The sequence below is a fragment of the Orbicella franksi genome, chromosome 2, assembly GCF_964199315.1.
Source record: "Orbicella franksi chromosome 2, jaOrbFran1.1, whole genome shotgun sequence".
NCBI lineage: Eukaryota > Metazoa > Cnidaria > Anthozoa > Scleractinia > Merulinidae > Orbicella > Orbicella franksi.
Genome location: NC_138146.1, coordinates 13216303 through 13235588, shown reverse-complemented (window position 1 = coordinate 13235588; position 19286 = coordinate 13216303). Strand labels below are relative to the sequence as shown.

The window sequence follows — 19286 nt, the reverse complement described above, 5'->3', positions numbered from 1 at the left end:
GGATAATCACATTCCCGACCAATCAGTCCTAACTTCTTCTTTTCATGGTGGATATTACCCTTACAGAGGTCGACTTTTCTCATCAACATACCCGTGGATGGCAGCCACCACAGATCGAAACGCGTTTCTGCAGATCGCAGTTGGTATAACTGATCATGTGATCACTGCTGTGGCAACTCAAGGACGCAAGACATACAAGACAGCCGTGGTGAAATTCCAGTTGTCATTTTCTATTGATAGTTTGCAATGGTTTGATTACAGAGAGGACGGTGACGTCAGGGTAAATATGAGATTTAACGTTAGGACGGTACATGGACAGGCATGAAGGGAAAAGGGAAAATGTCTTGATCGCAGACTATTAGGTGCATTCGTTTCTCTCTGTGAGGTTATCCTCATGTCTTCTAGGTCGATGAGAAAATTGCCATCACTAAAACACCTTCAAAGAATTCGATTTTGGCCCACACGGACAACTATGTGCAATCTCCAGTTTTCATGTTTTTTTTTTTTTGTACAATGCTATGCTTTACTGTACCCAGGAGGCTGTGTGGCCGCTTTTTGTTTACCTTTGTAATACCATAGATTAAGTGCCACCAAGGTGTTGCATTTGAACAGCAATTGTCCCGATATTGTTTAGCTGTAATAAATGTGATGGTTTTGTTTTACTGTAGATATTTACAAGTGCCGCCCTTACTAATACAGTAACAAAGCATTTCCTAATGAGGAACATCACTGCACGCTTCGTGCGTTTTTGGCCCAAAGAGTGGTTTGGAAGGCGACACATGAAAGTTGAAGTGTACGGATGCATAGGTTAGCATCTAGAATCACTCGTCATTTCCTGGTCGTATGTGAACCACTATAAAGTCAATCTGCTCATGAAGGGCAATGAAATGATCAGACTCAGATGACATTGTTATTGAAAAGCGCCTCTTGTTTCTCATTTGTGAACATAGTCAGTGTCAAGAAATAACTCAGAAGTGTAGAATGGTTATTTGCCGCCATTGTTTTGTCAATTACGTATCTAAGGTCAGGTTGGACGGGATGCTTTTACAAGCCTTACAGTGAGTTCGCTGCCAAGCCTTTTTTAGCTAGCTTCTGGCCATACTACTCACAACTTTAGTTACTTTGTTCTTTACACTTTACTTTAAGAGCATAGTTTATCGATTTCAATAACCGCTATAATCAAACGGTTTTCTATTTGCAGTTTGCACACGATCTATAGACGCTTCAAAAATGACCAGAAATTTTGAATATCCTGACGTGTTCGGATTCGATGGATCTGTTTTAACGCCATGGCAAGGAAGCCTTAAAATAAACGACGAGTCCCCCGGATCATCGTGGTGTGCAGACAGCACTGATCCAGACAAGATTCAGTTTCTACAACTGGATTTTAAACTTGTCAAAGTTATTCACGCGATCGCTATCCAGTCTCATTCTTCCGAGGACAAGTATGTCAAAACATTTACCATTAGCTCAAGTCTTGATGGGATATTTTGGAAGCAGTATACAGAGGTCGGAGACTTAAAGGTACAAACAAAACCTTGAATGATTAGACAGCCAAGGTGCTTTCGAACTTTCAATAGCAGGGTAGAAAACAGTCGTTTCTTTTCCGTTCCAATGTATCCATAAGAGACTTCTTGACAAAGACATTTTCCTTGCCAATTTATAGATCATGACGACCTAGTATTCATACCTTATATTATGTTTTAGGTGTTTTATGGGAACGCTCATCGACAAGATGTGGTTAAAGTTGATATCAAATATAACCTTCGTGCACGATATTTACGTATTTACCCCAAAACCTGGGTGAGCCATCCTTGTTTAAGACTGGAGGTGTTTGCTAAGGAAGGTATAGTGATGTAATGTACTAACGACATGTGAATTCGGTTGATGGATGTTATGTTATGTTATGTTATGTTATAAACCGTAGGCCCCGTCTTTTGCACCTTCAGTGTTACATGGTTAGAAGGGGACGTCAAATAACCCACACACTTATCGCAAAGAGTAGGGCACGTAGTTCTCGGTGTTGTGCTCTGGCCTTGTCTCACGGGTTGGTGCTTTACATAGGGTAAACCTCATTGCACCTTTCCCCCTTGTAAGAAAAATTGCTATGATATGATGATGATATGATATTATTTGATATCTTGTAAACTCCAAACATTAGTACCAATTAATGACATAAAATTATCTTTTAACAATGCTCCACGAAGGCATTTTAAGAATAAATGTAAACATCAGACATTTTTAAAATTTTTTCGTTCTTGTTTCGTTATATTCTGTTAAAAGACTGCAGTGATTCCTTGGGAATGGAGAGCGGTGAAATATCGGACGAAGTCATCACAGCTTCAAGCGCTCTGCGGGTAAATTATGAACCCTGGCTGGCCAGGTTACACAGCCAGCTGGGAGAAGGAGCCTGGTGTGCAGGAGTAAGTAAATACCTTTATCCCTTTCACATAAAAATACTCCAAATGGCCCTGACCTTAATAACGTCTTTCCTAATTTAACAAAGAAAGGCCTATGGGAGGAGAGAGCAACACGATGGCTTGACGAAAAAATTATACATAAATAGAAAAACTGGACAACAGATATTTTGTGTGTGTTCACAGAAAAACGACGAGAATCAGTACTTGGAAATAGACTTACAACGCTTGCATCGTGTGAAACGTGTAGCCACTCAAGGAAAATACCCTGTGCCCGGATGTATTATCCCGGATGCCTGGGTCACTAGCTATATCATGCAGTTTAGACAAGATACGATGCACTGGTGGAATTACACAGAGGATGGCAAGACGAGGGTGAGAAGAAAAAACGGTGCAATGACATAGACACTTTTGAGTGTTTGTTTTCTCGACCGGCGCTTATGATGAAGACGAAGTGATAAAATGATGAAATGGTGGAAATGTTTACGTGATGTCGTTTTTACGTAAATGTGTCTCCAGTCTTCTTGCTTTAATTACACAGAGTTTTCATTTCCTGCTTGATACATGAAATACATCATTTACCCTGGGCATGTAAATCGGTTGTAAGGGTCCCAAAGGGAGTGCCACTGAAGCCCACAACCCGACACACACATATATATATACAAGTCTGCACACTCACAAACAAAATTCTTGTTGACTTTCCTTTCAATCCTACTCATTGAAAGGACGAGTGTATTTTCAATTTGTCATAATGCTGCAGTGATACTTTTGAGAGAGAGATCGGTCAAACATCGAACGCACCCGCTTGGAGACCTGTATTGCATAGGTCATAAAGCGCTCTTTATAAGGACCCTTTAAGCTTTGGGGCCTCGACATGATTTACAATAAAAGTAAATAACTACAAGCTAGTCATGTTATTTTCAGTATTTGTTATCTTCATTTGCTCAGTCATAAGGTATTAAGTGATTGAAATTGTCGAATTAACCTTTTTTAGGTCTTCTCCGGGAACAGTAATACCTCTGTTGTTGTCAGTCACGATTTGGGGGACCCTGTGATTGCTCGCTATGTCCGTCTTCGTCCTGTGAACTGGTTCAACAGAATTTGCATGAGAGTGGAAATTTACGGATGCAAAGGTGATTTTTCAAATGCTATGCTCAGGAAAATCTTTGAACTTTATCTGTGTCTTAAACTACGGTGAACGTCTTTTAAATGTAAACCAATCAATTCCTAGTCGGTTTAAAACTGCTACAGTGCACTGATTTCAATTGATTCTCAGCGTTGTTTTTTTACTATTACAGCTTGTTTTCAGCCTCTGGGAATGGAGGACTTCTCTATACCTAGAACAAACGTAAAGTCAACTATCCTAGATAATATTTTCAATGCAAGGTTAAACTATGAAGGCAGCAGTCAATTCTATGGAGGTGCGTATAGAAATGTTGATCTTGACATTTTTTAACATTAAAACGGCAGATTCCAACAGATTTCGACAGCATTTGTTCTCTCGTATAACTTACTTCATGGTTCAAGAAATAAAGGAAGTCATTTGCAGTGGAGTTCCAAATAATTAGCCGTGAATGCCACGTCTGGAACTTAGCAAGAATTCGAATCTCAAAAACGAAAACATCATGGACTTGCCTTGCCTTGCAATAATACACCAACATTTCTTCTAAAATCATTCTTCATCAATTTCAGACTTTTCTTCGAATTGCAAAATCCCCGTCCACACTACGCCGAAGGAATTTAACATCGGAGCTTTATTTCGCTTGTTAGGCCTTACGTGCACACTAATCCGTCACGAAAACGGAGCTTTTCGAAAACGATCTTCAAACCGGACGGATTTGAAAACGCCGGCTTTGCGTTTTAGTTAATGTGGACGGTGAACACTTTGAAAACAAAGCTTTCCGAAAACGATGACGTTATAATCAGGATATTCCCCTACCCGAGTTTTACTCAAACACAAATGCAAAATGACAAAATTCAAAATGCAACAGACCAATTTCGATATATTAAAATTCAGCCTAACACATTAGACCTCAACACGAGGCTCTGGGAAATAAATACCACAAACTCTATAGTTTTTTTCCCCAGAGCCACGTGCTGAGGTCTACTGTTTTAGGCTGAATTCTAATATATCGAAATTTGTCTAATGACACATTAGTGTCGATGAAAGCCTCAAAATATGGCCTAGTTTTATTACAAAGTACACGGCCAGTACACTGAGGCTATGGTATGAATGAAATCACGAATTACTCATGCACGAGGCTGGGTAACGAATCGAAAAAGTCTGGCAGACGTTATTTAAACCTGTCGTTTTGTCTTGGAAAAATCTCGAAATACTAACTTTACCTTCAGCAATTCACGTAATGTAATGATCACTTAATACTTCAATCTTGGTGTCCAAGCGCACTATGTGCATGGGTGAAGAAAGAGAGCCATATTTTTGACACTGTTTTTCCCAAAAAATCATCAAAACTACCTAAAAATGATGTTTAGTTTAGTTTATCTTTTTCATTTTCGTTTTTAAGGTCGTGAAGAAGTCGTGTTACAAGTCAACCTGGGAAAATTGAATACTGTCACTGCTGTCGCCACGCAGGGTAGATATCGAGGGAAGGCATTTGTGAGAAGTTATCGACTGGCGTTTAGCAGACAGGAAGGTGAATGGTTTTATTACAAAGAACATGGAGAAGTTAAGGTAAGTTCATTTTCAGCATGAAATTGTGATGCTCATGCAGTTACAAGGCAATCACATCAATCATCAGGTTGGAAATATCACCAGAATTGTCAGCTTTTAATGAAAAGAAACGGCAGTCTTATTCTTTCGGCAAGGAGAAAGAGTGGAACAGAAATTAGAAAAGAAACTGCTCTCTTTTAGACACTTGCATTGTTCTCTTTGTTCCACAGGATATGCCGGGCAATACAAGCCCAGATATTACTGTACTAAATGTCCTGGAGTACCAAGTTATCACTCGTTATGTACGCTTCGTTTTGAAAGAGTGGGTGGAGTACGTTTCCGTAAGATTAGAAGTCTACGGCTGTGAGAGTAAGTAAACATTTCTTGGAAATGCGCCCATGCTATTTTAATACCAGGTCTCGGGAATCAGTCGTAAACATAAACTACTTATTTTTATGGAGAATGCTGACCTCTAACAAACAAACTATAATAATGTATAGTAGTCTGATTAAGGGACGATAAGGTATGGAACAAACATACTCTGTCTCTGGTCAGTAAAGTGAAATAAAAACGTGAAGATTTTCATTACAAAGGATATTTTGTAAGTCAAATTTCTTTAGTTGTCGGATTGCAGCTCCCTAGCGAGGGAAACAAATGGCATATTGTGATGGTTCATTAATCTGTTAAAATAACCTGGAAATAAATACAACTGCCAAGTCGGGCTCCGATCACTGGGACCACCATTAAACGTTGTAAGGGCGTATGTTTTCAATTCGACTTTTAAGACCCGGCATTTATTCTTTAATTAAAAAGAAGTGATACTTCTCAAACTCATGAATAATTCATCAAGGTAATGTGAACGGTGCTTGGATATCGGATCTTAATTGGCACAGGTTTTTACGATTTTATTTTTCCGTTTTCTCCTTAGTTTCAGTTTCGATCGAGAAGGCATATCAAACACTCAAGACAGTGTATGACCACATTTCCAAACACCTCAAAGTTTGTCAAAAATACTCCGCGGCGAGTCGTATTTTCAACTCCCTTCTCGGTGTTTAGAAATGTGGTCAAACACGGTCTTTCGTGTTTTATATATTACTTGAAACACCACGAATGTATCTAAACTTATAACACGCTAGAGCTCATTGTGCTGGCCATTTTGATAAATGTTTCTTCTAAAGCTTAGCGCTTGCAAACCGGGGTTGACAATCAACATTTACATGCATCTCACTTGACAGCTCGGTCACATCCCATGGGAATCGCATCAGGACTAATCGAAAACGACAAAATAACTTCATCGAGCTACTCAGGATCTGGGAACGAACCATGGATGGCGAGGTTAAATGTGGTACCTGATACGAAAGGCTGGTGTGCCGCACCTTCCGACTCATCACCCTATCTGCATATCGACCTGGGTCGAGTCGTAGTTGTGAACCAAATAGCAGTGGCGGGAAAAAGTGGAGGAGGCATGGTGACGACATTTAAGCTATCTTCAAGTAACGACGGCGGATTCTGGCGAAAATATACAACAGTTGCTGGGGAAAAGGTGACGAACACAGCACAACCTGATTTATTAAGTTCTTTTAAGGGTTTTATGATGGCTTGCCGGTATAAACTAATAGCTAGGGGAGTCAGGAGCTTATACTCAGTAGCGGTTTTAAGAAATGTTTCGATATGAGCTGAAAAGTAAAAACTTCAAGACTTAATAACATTCTCTTGATTAATTAATTGAGCATGCAAAATTCCATCACAGAAAACTTTGTAACAGTGCACGACGTTGGAAGGAGATGCCGCACTAAGGCCTGGGGCGATTATATGATTTTAGAGAAAGGGGTTTGAGATATGGAATGTCTGAGGCGGTCCCCTGTAGGGGTCATTCTACCCCAGACAGTTTTAAAGTCGAGATCCTCGGAAATGGGATTCCCGGCATTCTGAGGCCAAGTCACCCCTGGATCCCCCACACAAAGGCTTCTAAAGATTCATGTACACATGAACAAAAAACATTGCACAAATCTGCAAAAGTTACCTATCAGGCAAGATAAGAAAGCCAATCTGAGTCCTTGAGGCTCAGCGAGCAAAAATGGCGCGCGAAAAATTGGCGAGAAGCGCGGTGCACCAAGCCTCTCTCTCCTTTATCTCGCTCCGTAGTTTTTTGAGAACCTCCACAAGTTAATAACGTAAAGGTGAGAGGAGGGCGGGTCACACCCAAGGTCTTGGTGGAGAGCTGTTAACCGGAATGTACTCTCAATGTCTGTCAGCAGATAGATCACTGTGCAAAGATCACCGTAAATAAAGTTTAGTAAATGAAGAATCCGAAAATATTCCTTAGTGTTTTTAAGGGCTACGTGATGTTGAATTCCTGGAGATTCTTGTCTGTGATATCATAGGAATTAAGGATTTCCATTGAATTATCTCGCGCACAGTCCTCGTTACCCAACTATGAGTACTCTAGATAAATGTGTGTTGGAATAGAGGCACGGCAAGACTAATCGTAGAAAAACTGTTTCTTTTTAGGAGTTCACGGCACCCGTGGATTATTCGCAAGCTTTCAAGTTTCCACTTGCTTTGGAAATAAGAGCGCGTTTCTACAGGTTCCTTCCTGAGATGTCGACTGACTTGGCTTGTATGAGAGTAGAGCTTTATGGTTATGAAGGTCTGCGAAATGTTCCATTTCGAATTACTTCACTACAACGTTACCATAGAGGCGAGCTCTTTTCACTCAGATATAGAGCTGGCTGATATTGGCTGAGCTGACAGCTTAAAGTCTGATTTGCATCTATAGTTAAGCCCGATTTACCAAAGAGGTCTTTCAGTATGTATTCGACTAATGATGAAACATCTGTTCTTTAGAATGTACTTGGCCCCTGGGACTAAAAGAGTGGATAATACCAAATGAAGTTATGTCAGCTTCCAGTTCGCTCGGAACGAACTACCTGCCGTGGATGGGGAGACTGGGTGCTAAAGTGGGAGGTGGAGCATGGTGCGCCAAAAATAACGATAACACTCAGTACCTGCAGATTGATTTGGGTCACGTGAATCAAATACACAGCCTTGGTATTCAAGGCAAAGAGGGCGTTAGTAGACATCCTACTGTGGAGAGCGCGTGGGTGAAGAGTTTCACAGTGTCATACAGTGTAGATGGGATGGAATGGACAGATCATGAGCATGATGGAGTTTCAAAGGTATGTGTGGCTTTGTTCGTGTGCCTCCAAACTTTTACCGGCGTTTACGGGTGAATCAATCTTTTCGGGGAGGAAACGGTCATAGAATAGGTTTACGCCACCGGCGTTGAACGTATTTTAGCATAGGCTACAGCAAGTCTGGTTTTGTTAAAGAAATCCTCCTGGCGATTGGAAAAGTTAAAAGGATGCAAATTAGGAGACACACGAGAGAGGGATTTGCTCCGCTTTCCTGTATTCACGTGGCATGCTTGGAAAAGGAAAAGACTGTTTGCAGTCTAGCTTTAGAACAGTTTGCAAGTCAGGCTGGATGTCATTCACTGAGCATCTAACATAATCCCAATTAGTGGCTATTTGAGGATGTATTAGACTTTCCACTATAAAGTGCTTAATAATATACTCCACACAAATAAAAAATTATTCGAAACTGGTTACAGAACAAACAATGTTTGTACTTTTTGTGTGGCCGAACCAGAAACTTTGTACCATATCCTTTACCAATGCCCTTACTCAAGGCAATTCTGGAACGATTTTGAATCTTATTGGTGCCTTTTATCAAATCAACAGTTTCGTCTTCCTTTGCAGAATGTTTTATTTGGTATAATATCTAAGCAATGCCCTTCAATTAAATTACTTTATTATTGTTGGAAAGCTGTTTTTGTGGGACTGCAGAAGAAACAAAATACATCCTAAAATTAAAGGTTATCAAAACAAAATAGCTAAAAAATAATTTATGAAACTGAGGGTAAAACAAATAAGAAGGATTATTTTGAAATGAAATGGATATTTAGTCCTGGCCAGAAATCAAATTATTATGTAGATAGATTAAATACGCAAGTAACCAAAGAAATAATTTAGCTTGATTCGCTCTTTGTAATCACGAAATGATTCACTCATTTTGTTTGTTTGTTTCCAGTTGTTCTTGATGTCTTTTTGTGTAGTTCTCTTTTTTGTCACTTGTAGTATAACGTCAGCTACTCACGTAAACTTAATAGCCATTTATTAATTTTTAGCCTATTGTTTTACAAATTGATGTGAGCCGTTGAAGTGTAAATAAAAATGTAAAAAGAAAAGGAGTGTATTAGAGGTTTTAAAGAAACGTTATACCAGAAATGCTGTCACAAAAATATAGATCGATTACTGTTTATTTTTATTCAGGTATTTATTGGTAGCTCGAATCCACATGAGGTGACGTTCATTTCTTTGGGAGCTGCGATTGTTGGTCGTCATGTCAGAATTGTTCCTCAAAGCTGGCACCGACACATTTGCATGCGAGTAGAACTTTACGGATGTCAAGGTGGGCAAATGGTCTCTTGCGAAAACAATGTAACCTTTGTTTCTGTGATGTAGCCGAGGCTTATTAATTTTGATATTGGGGCAATGCTATCCTTATGGCTAAATAAGTGTGTTTTAAGAGCGCAAAAGTAAAACTTGAAAGGAAATAGTATATCTGTATCGGAATCCCAAATGAAATGTTTTTCGTAACCTTTCATTTCAAGGATAATTTTCAGTTAAGCAGAAAGGTTTTAAAGATTCCCGATAGCGGGAATAAACATCAAAAAAACACTACTAAAAAATCAAAAAAAACGCCAGGGAATAGGAAATAAAGACGCTGTTGTGAGTCAATAAAAGCTGCTTAAGGTCGTCAATGCATATTTCCCGTTGTTCATGCATTTCTTCGTTTCCTTTTCCAGCTTGTGGAGATGCTCTTGGTATGGAAAATCTTGACATTCCTAATTATGCTCTTCTGACGACTACTCCAAGTTATGATGCTATTCGTACTCGGTTAAACAAACCCGATTACTTTCTGTTGCAACCTCAAGTAGACGAGTACGTTCAGGTCGACCTGGGCCCTGGAGGGAAAACACTGACTGCTGTAACCATTAAAGGACGTTTTTCAAGCAGCAATAAAAACTGGATCACCAAATTTGCCTTAAACTACAGCAGGGACGGCAGTGACTTTTTCTCTTACATGGAAAATGGCGTTTTAAAGGTAAAAAAAGGTTTAGAACGTAACCAGGAAACTTTGCCTTCTCTTATTGGTGAAAGAATTCACTCGAAAAAGCTGTCGATATCCTTGAGAAAAACGATTTACCAGCATACAAAGAATCGTTAGCAGTCAGTAAACCTCATGTAACACTTCCCGAGGTTACGAATGCCCTAGGTTTTGAAACGTGTTTCAAAATCTTACGACATTGTTCGTGTCTGCAACAATCGCAAGTAAGTTGTAGGCTTGATACAAAATTAAGAAATTCATTTTGTAGATTTGATGTAAGCTTTACGCATGCGGTAAAAGGGTAATGTCGAGACCGACCATTTAATTGCCTGATTTTTGAAGCCACATTTTAATCCTCAATTGGTCTGAAACAATGGAAAACGGATTTGCCCTTGCACTTTAGGTAAATTGTCAAGCATATTGGTAATTAATAATGCAGAAGTTTACTATACCACAGAAAGAAAGCGTAAACACTGTGTTAGAAGTTAATGGTGCACTTGCGTTTGACATAACCGATCCCGCATACCATAGTATTTCATTAAGCACGTAATGTAAAACATTTATCTGAAAACTTTATGATTTTTTAACTAAAACAAGCGCAATGAAGTTGATATGATAAAATGCTACTTCACCGAGAAAGCTTGGACAGGACTGCACGTCCGTATGTACGCTATTCATGACCACTAACCAAATAACTTCCTGCTCGGCTCGACCTAAAGTGGTAATTGGTAATTTAGTTCGATCATTTCTGAAGTGTCAACAAATCAACTAAGCATACTTATCTTGATGGAACACCAAATTCTCTTAACTTACATTGAGAGAATTATTTGCTTATCATTAGGAAAAATTACTGTAGAACAGACATGGTTTATGTTTACAGACGTTCCAGGCTCCTTCAGAGAATCGCTTCTTCCCATCAAAGCACAGATTGCAGCATAACATCACTGCAAGGTACATACGAGTTTTGCTGAAGGACTGGATCAAGCGTCCACAGGTCACAATGGAACTCTACGGCTGTGAAGGTAAGCTTGTTACTTTAAGGAGTCAATTAAGACCGTAGGAGGGCACATACGACTTCAGTCCTGGACACACATTTACACCCTCAGAGCCCGCTTTTTTTCGTCAGCACCAAGAACGCGGACTCTGGCCTGTATTCTATATTTTGCTAACATTTTAAATAGCGCTGTCTATATTTTACAGCCTGTTCAGAGTCACATGGCATCGGAAATGACATCCTACCAGTTGTTTCGTCATCAGCCTCGAGCAGTAGACCGTCACACGAACCTGAAAAGGCGCAGCTGTTAAGCCACACAGGTTCATGGTGCGCAAGTCGAGAGACCAGAGACGAAAGCTTGCAGCTCGATTTTGGAGAGACAATGATGCTCACTGGGATTGCCACCCAAGGTCACCATAGCAACAACGAATGCGTCTCAAAATACAGGTTAGAATACAGCGTGGACGGGGCTGCCTGGTTTACCTACACACAGTCGTTTGGAAACCCAGGGAATAAGATAGTTGAACTTGCAGCAAATACAGACTGCTCAAGTGTATTCAAGAACAAGTTCTTATACGAAGTTAATGCTCGTTTTCTGAAGATTGTTGTAAAAAACTGGCACAGTGCAATCTGCCTCAGAGTACAGGTATTCGGTTATAAAGGTGAGCTCAACTTGATGTTAAAATATGTTGCTGTACTAGCATTACTTGGTCACTTCCTAGATTTTTCATATAACTTATGTCAGTTAATCAGATTAGGATAAAGCTTATCTTTGGTGAAGCTTATCTTTAAACGTAGGACAACTGTCAGTGGTTCACGTGGATCCGCGGACTTCAGTCACAGTGTGATAAGTGCTAAGAGATGGTGAGGACTGAACAGGCATTTGCGCCAGTCTCTCAACATGATAGTCAGCAGGAAGTCAAACTTTTGCCGGTCTCAATCCTTGACATGGCGTATCTTTGACAGTGGCGTAATTTTATTTTCAATACAAAATTTTATTTTAAAATATCAAGAACTGTTCTGCTCCCACATTAGTTTTGAGGATATTGCAGTCACGTGTCAACATTCTGCGAGAAAAGTCGTGCTTAATTATTTGCATGCTCTCGATAATTCTGATGTGGGCATTATTTGGTTGGTATTTCTCTGGGGATTTTAGGGTTGTGAGGTCCAGTACAGTTTTGGCCGGGAAATGCTGCCATTGTTGGAATCTTGGAAAACCTAGGCCTATTGCCTTTCAGCTCGCAGTTTCATGGACTGTTTTTAAAATATTTTGATCGTATATAGTTCGTGTTTTAGCAGAGAAAGTGGCCGCTTAATTAGAGAAACACCACTGAAAACCAAAAGAGAAAATAACATATTTAACGTTCTTTGGATTTGTTTAGGCTGCAATGACGACTTGGGGATGGAAAATTCGAAGATCACAGACGCGTCTATAAATGCTTCCAGTTATCTTGGTGAAGGCTATGTACCATGGAACGCTCGTTATAATCGACATCACGGGAAAGGCGCGTGGTGCGCACGTGACAATGTCCCGGATGAGTTTATCCAAGTGCAGCTCAGACGAGTTCACATCATTTCACAGATTGCCGTACAGGGAAAGCTTAAGACTTCACCGGCCGAACCGATGGGAAAGGCCTGGGTTACCAAGTTTGTAGTTGATTACAGTGAGAATGGGTTGACTTGGTCAGAGTACTCTGACGGCAGTGGAGTTAAGGTTAATAGTTAAGTCAACAAAAATCATAAGATCTCCAATGGTTAAAATTCCTTTAGAGCGAGTCTGAAGGCTACTAGGTCAATGCTTTTTATCGAGTGGACGTTTAATTCTAGTTTTGATGACATAAAGAGGGTAGAAAAACTGCTGTTCCTTCATAAATGCACTAAGTGCTTATACTGATAGGCAGTGCTATTATTTGCAAGACAAGTTTTCTCAATATTTGAAACATGTTATAACCAACCAAAACAGTCTAAATTAATTGTCTTGTAGACGTGTTTCTGAATGTTTACGTTCCTGGATATCTTGTTCCTTGGAGGGCAGACTTAGGACATCTCCAAAGTTTTTTAAACTATGTTATACCAAGAGACGTTTATTCCAAAGTGGCTAGGAGGCAAGAGAGGGCGTCTCTTTTGAAAGACGCTCGTACATAACTGTGACAAAAACTTCTTGAATCTGACTGGTTCATAGCATTCCCTTTTGTTCGTAAAATTGAGTCTGCTCAGCTTAGGTATCCAACAGCAAGGTCTCCATCGACAAAAATTCTCATGCCGCGCGAGCGTTACTTGGTTGCTGCTTGATTATAACTGATTACTCCTTCTTCATTAGTATCCTTAAATCCTTAGAAATTACTTTTTCCCAGCACACTTTGAAACAAATATAGATGACAAATCGTGAGCAAGGTTCGAGTTTGCCTTATTTTGCTCCTCGATTTTTTACAGTTATGATTCAGTTTGTGTCGTCCAATTCTGTAACAGTTATTTATTACATTCCGAATTGGATTCCTCTGAGTCCTGTTACCAATACCTATTATAGCAATCTTCCACCTCCGCTGTCTACCGCATTGCTGTGAGAGACAACTTTCTTTTGTACGATAACTGCAGAAATTCTCGCGCTTTCATTACCTAATTTTCATTGCCAATAAGCGGATAGACGCATCATGAATTTATAATTTATGCGATGTTGACGCAACGAGCCAGAGAGGACAATTTGACATGCCAATTTGTTATCGTAAAAAACAAATTGACGTGAGTATTTCATGCGTATGTCCTGTTATTGACAGTGTATTTGGTCATAACATTGTCAACTTGAGTACTCTGTGGATCTACTTTGAGCTACTTTGACAACGTTTTGACGAAATTCATGAATTAACTCTAACATAAATCCTACATATTTGTACCTTACAATTAAGTCATTACTGAATTTTCTCTTTAGGAGTTCACTGGGAATAAGAGACACAAACTTGTTAACACAGTACACGCCCGATTTGTACGTGTCGTTGTTAAGGAATGGTCCAACCATATCTGCCTAAGAATGGAGCTTTATGGTTGTCAAGGTGACATAAAAATGTGGTAACATGTACCTCTTAGATGTCAATTTCTTGATTTTGTACCTCATCGTTTTAGAACTCTCTTACTATTGCATCAGTGGTCATGGAACAAACTTTGGGTTTTATTAAACTTCGTCTTTACTGCACGTAAATACAACACTAAACTGACACTAGAAATCAGTATGAATCAGTGCTTTTTTAATATTCGTCGTCTATGTCTGTTGCTTTTAACCCCCTTTCAAATCACCGTCGCGGCAACGAAAGCCATACATGGGTCTAACAAATCAAGTGAAGGGAGGTGCCTAAACTCTTGCAATTTTCAGTAATTGCGATATTTCATAAGTGTCTTTGATTGGCCCTTGTTGAAGTAAAATAAATATCCAAGGGTGGGGTTTGATTTAATTCTATTTTATTTTTTTGTTTTGCAGCTTGTTTGGAACCGCTAGGGCTGGAAAATTTTCAAATCCCGGATTCATCCATAGCTGTCTCATCTCAAGGAGGTCGAACTAAGGAGAGGGTGCGCCTGGGATATTACAACAAAGACATGTGGTGCGCTGATTATCACAACCTTAACCAGTTTGTACAGGTATAACCCCATTCGTATTTTCTCATCCTTCAGTTTATGCATAGTCAAATTCGCTGACCTTACAGAATCGTAATGTAAGCACCAACTGAAAGATATGATGAAATCAAAAGAACTTCCTGGCCACGTTGCCTTTATTAATCTCAAAGGTTTCAAGGTGTTTACTTTCTAGTTATTCTCTCTATTGCATTGTTGACATTTGCGTTGACGTTAAGAGTCAAACATACCATACCATTGCCGCGAGACTGAGGTTCACGGTTGATTCGTTCAACATTGATGTTTCTGTCACCTTTGTGGACTGTTTTGTTTAGCCAGTCAGTAATAAACCCGAATGAAAACAGGGGAAGTGCAAATATATTCTGATATATGACGTTAACTACTATTTTACTGAAAATAGGGAGCTCATCAGCAGTCTAAAAGGATTTTAACGATTGTACTGACTTGCTCGACTCACCGTGAACCACGGAGTTAACGTAACAATCATGTGCAACGACATGTTCAACATGCAATTGAGTCAGCTGTGACCCAGCACAGAAAATTGAAGTCACGCATCCAAACAGGATTGGTCGATATGGCTTTGTTACCTGTCAAGATGGTAACAAACCCGTTCTCGGTTTGCTAAGTAAACAATATTCATGCTATGATTAGCTAGAACATGTCAGACGGTTTTTCTACAACCAGAACCAGCAAGTAACCTTTTCAAAAGCTGTAATCTTTTATTCCCATTATTATTACCTACAGATCGATTTGGGTCAACGAAAGACTATTACAGCAATTGCAACTCAAGGAAATGCTTATGTGGAAAGAGATTCTCGTTTAAAGGAATATTATATTCAGTACAGTGACGATGGCTCTAACTGGAAGGACTACACATATGAAGGACAGCGAAAGGCAAGGATTCGTCTGACAGGGGTGGGGCTGGGGATTTTCTTTTTTCTCACCAACGATATTCATCAGTTTGAAAAATCTTCCTTTTGTGCTCTCAGTGGCTAAGGCAGCACTAGTCATTAATTATTCCTACTGGTAAGCTGTGGTTAAGTTCTTGCAAGCTGCAGACGATCTCATAACCGGTTGTTAAGTTGATTTTACAATGTCATATGTCAGTGAACACTCGCTTTGTCGACCATGTAGACAGCGAAGTACATGTCTATGTAGAAAGGAGGATTCAGAAAAAGAATAAAGAAGTCAATTTCTTTACAGTTAGGACATGTACGCATGAAACTAATGTTAAGCCGGGATATGACCCGTTCTGGAACTGGCAATTTATGTATTTTTTTCTGAATCCTCCCTTCTATATTTAAGCACAGTGGCGGATCTAGGGGAGGGGCCCCCTTATTTTTGGTAAAAAAAAAAATCGCAGAAGGAAGAAAAGCCGGCAGGGCAAGCAAAAAGAAAAAAAAAAAAGAAAAAAAAATCCGCAAATCCCCCCCCCCCCCCCCCCCGAGCTCAAGGTCTGGATCCGCTACTGAAGCAATAGAGCACTTTTTCCGTGTTTACATAGCCTCATCTAAACATGAAGAAGGTTGGGAAAATTCGAGACAGTTGAGCAAACCTGAGACGTAGTCGGGGGGCGAGGGTTTGCATAACTTTCGAGAATTCTCCCAACCCCCCGAGTGTTTAGATGAGGCCGGCTATGTAAGAACGGAAAAAGTGTTCTATTGCTTTTATAAAATAATTCTCAACTAGACGATCTAAGAGCGTTTACTCGGGCTTCGTACTGCAGTATCAAATCATACTTTACGAAAACGCGTATTGGACACAATAAAAACAAATTAAAGAATCAGGACATTTTAGCACAAGAGTTCTGCTTACATATTTACTATTCAAGTTGCTTCGTTGAGTATCCTCCTAATTCAATCGCAAGTTGTGAGTTTAAACCATTTTGGTTCAAGAATCAATTACAGCTGTCTACGCATTTGTGGAGAACTTGTTTGCAAAGAATTTTCCAGGTCTTTTTACCACTTATGGCGATTACATTGTACATGCTAGCAGAAATTGTTCGAAGTTCGTTTACTGGTCGTGGCGATCCGAGTGGATTGTGCAGCTGAACATCTTTGCCGTGTTGCGATCTTAAACCCTTTTCAAGAGTCTTATCTCCTTTGGAGAGCGATTAAACAAACTCCTTGGCGAAAACAACAGTCCTAGGACACGGCGCAAATTGCATTGCACTTAAAATTTGCATAAACTTTCAAGTTGTATTTTTTGCGGATAACTTCCGAGAATTTGCGACCCTTAACGCAGTTTATGAAAAAATATTTGAGCTACATATTTTTATTGAATCAAGGCAGGAGTATTTTTAAAAAGGAACTCATTTATAAGGGAAGATGCAGCATTCTGTTTTGCTATTTAGTTTGGTTTCATGCTCGTCTAGTTCATGTCACGCAACATGATTTTCTTTAGCAGTCAGACACAGTTTTCCACAAGAATTAGCGATTGCTAAGACTGCTAAATATATTTGAACTACTAGTGAAATAAATCTGGCTAAACTATCGTCAATGCAGATTTTCCTTAGGACTTGACAAGAACGTTAACATTGGTTCGTCAATAATCCCGCACAGTTTTAATTTTTCCCGCACAGTTTGCCTCCAAAATCGCACGCTATTGTTTTTTTTCTGCACCCTACTAGAAAGCCAACTAACTTGGAGGTAAGATATTTAATTCAAGTTACCGAAAGTCTTATCTTTACAAATTTGGAGATCGACATATACTGCGCGGTGCAAGGAACAAGTCGCACGTTTTTAATGAGCTACCAGTTCAAAAACGTTTTCGTATTTACCTCGTTTTATTGCAACATGATTTGTTTTACTGCAGTGTTCTAAATAATAACAGCAGTAGTCACATGCAGTCACTGACTGCCTATTTTTTGTCAGTGTTTTCGTAGTTTGAACTCATACCGCGATCGGCTCAACTGTTATCTCACGAGAACGTTTCGAGCTTGACCTTTGCTTACCTGGCTGGCTTTCAAGCAATATAATTCGTGGACCGACCCTTTCCGAAAACGATCGACATCTTTGTATGCGAGATGAACGTATATGGCGCGATTCTCACCAAAAATTTCTTCGCAAAACACCGCGTTCTGTCACGCGAGCAATGTCGCGTTTCTCGTTCCCAGTTTCCATGGTCTACGTATGGAACGCCTGGAACCATGACCCCTATTTTGGCGACCAAAACGCTAACATTTTATAACTCGGGCTGCCCTACGGAAGCCCGACTAAAAATACGGTCGAATCCAAAACGACACAACCGTGTTCACATACTCTCATCTAAACAAACCTATCGACCAATGAGAACGCGTGTACTAGCTCAGTTATTTTATAAATACATGCACTACGCATGCTGTCATCTTAAAATCAGTCACATGGTCGACATAATGAGTGTTCAACGTTTGGAAGTATTATAAAACCGCTTATTAGATCGTTTGCAACTTGCAAGGACTTAACCACAGCTTACCTGAGTGTATGAATAATCAATAACTGCCATCTTAGCTTAGAGACGTGTCCCAGTAATTGGTAAATAGAGGTTCAAAAAGAGAGGATCGCTGTTCAGGTTTGAACCGTCAAGGCATTCCTGGCGCGAACGTTATATGCAGTATGATTTTATAATATTGATATTACTTTTCTTGTCCGCTTTTTTAAACTTTAGATATTTCATGGCTACAAAACACAGGCGGATATAAGCAGGGAGTTTCTGCCTCAGGCAATCGAAGCAAGATACATAAAGCTGTGCGTCACTCACTGGTACAAATTTATCTGCACTAAGCTGGAAATTTACGGTTGTGAAGGTAGGTAAACTATACTGCTTTCAACCGTAGCAAAGGTACAACGTGAACCCCGAGCTTAGCGCGCAACCCTCGAGATGACGTTATTGTCCTTAGTTAATAATCCCCTAGAAATATTTTTCTTAGTCCTTTTCATTGGGCAACACTGACAACAAAACGCCTACTTTAAATCATCCAGTTAGCAGTAGAATAGATTTCCTTTCGTTGTAACCGGAGTAGGCGCCGGGAGGTTCCTAAATTCAGCGGAACCACTTAAAGGAAACGAGTACGTCGTTTAAGTGCAGAATACCCTGTATGGACTGTAATCGATACAAAGCAGAAGAACGTTTCTCTTAAAAACGTGCATATTGAAAGAAACTTTGTTACCAACCTGGTTTATTGTGTACATGTAGCACAGGCAGAAGATGATATGAAAGATATAAATAGCTTCCTTGTTTCACCGCATCTATTTAAAAATAATGGTTCTTTTGTGGGATAATTTCTCTATAACTTAATCCGGAATTTTTCTTTCTTGTTCCAGCTTGATAAAACTCTGTTGTGAATCAACGACGCAAAGTCTACGACAAGATGTTTACAATCAGCTGTTAATAATAACGATGATACTGCGTAATGTTGTCACTACCACTATCT

The 19286-nt window shown here is 39.7% G+C and overlaps 1 protein-coding gene across 1 annotated transcript; it reads left to right on the top strand.

Moving 5' to 3' along the window:
* The first annotated feature begins 97 nt into the window (after positions 1-97).
* LOC145470783 (uncharacterized) lies at positions 98-18727 on the top strand. The gene is made up of 22 exons (XM_081454625.1): positions 98-280; positions 669-807; positions 1202-1524; positions 1708-1846; positions 2284-2423; positions 2604-2792; positions 3412-3550; positions 3716-3838; positions 4943-5109; positions 5319-5457; positions 6324-6631; positions 7600-7738; positions 7936-8267; positions 9423-9561; positions 9959-10257; positions 11141-11282; positions 11461-11916; positions 12637-12968; positions 14181-14301; positions 14724-14881; positions 15620-15769; positions 18521-18727. The coding sequence occupies exons 1-22, from the start codon at positions 98-100 to the stop codon at positions 18665-18667; spliced, it is 4404 nt and encodes a 1467-aa protein (XP_081310751.1). The 3' UTR covers positions 18668-18727.
* The last annotated feature ends 559 nt before the right edge of the window (positions 18728-19286 follow it).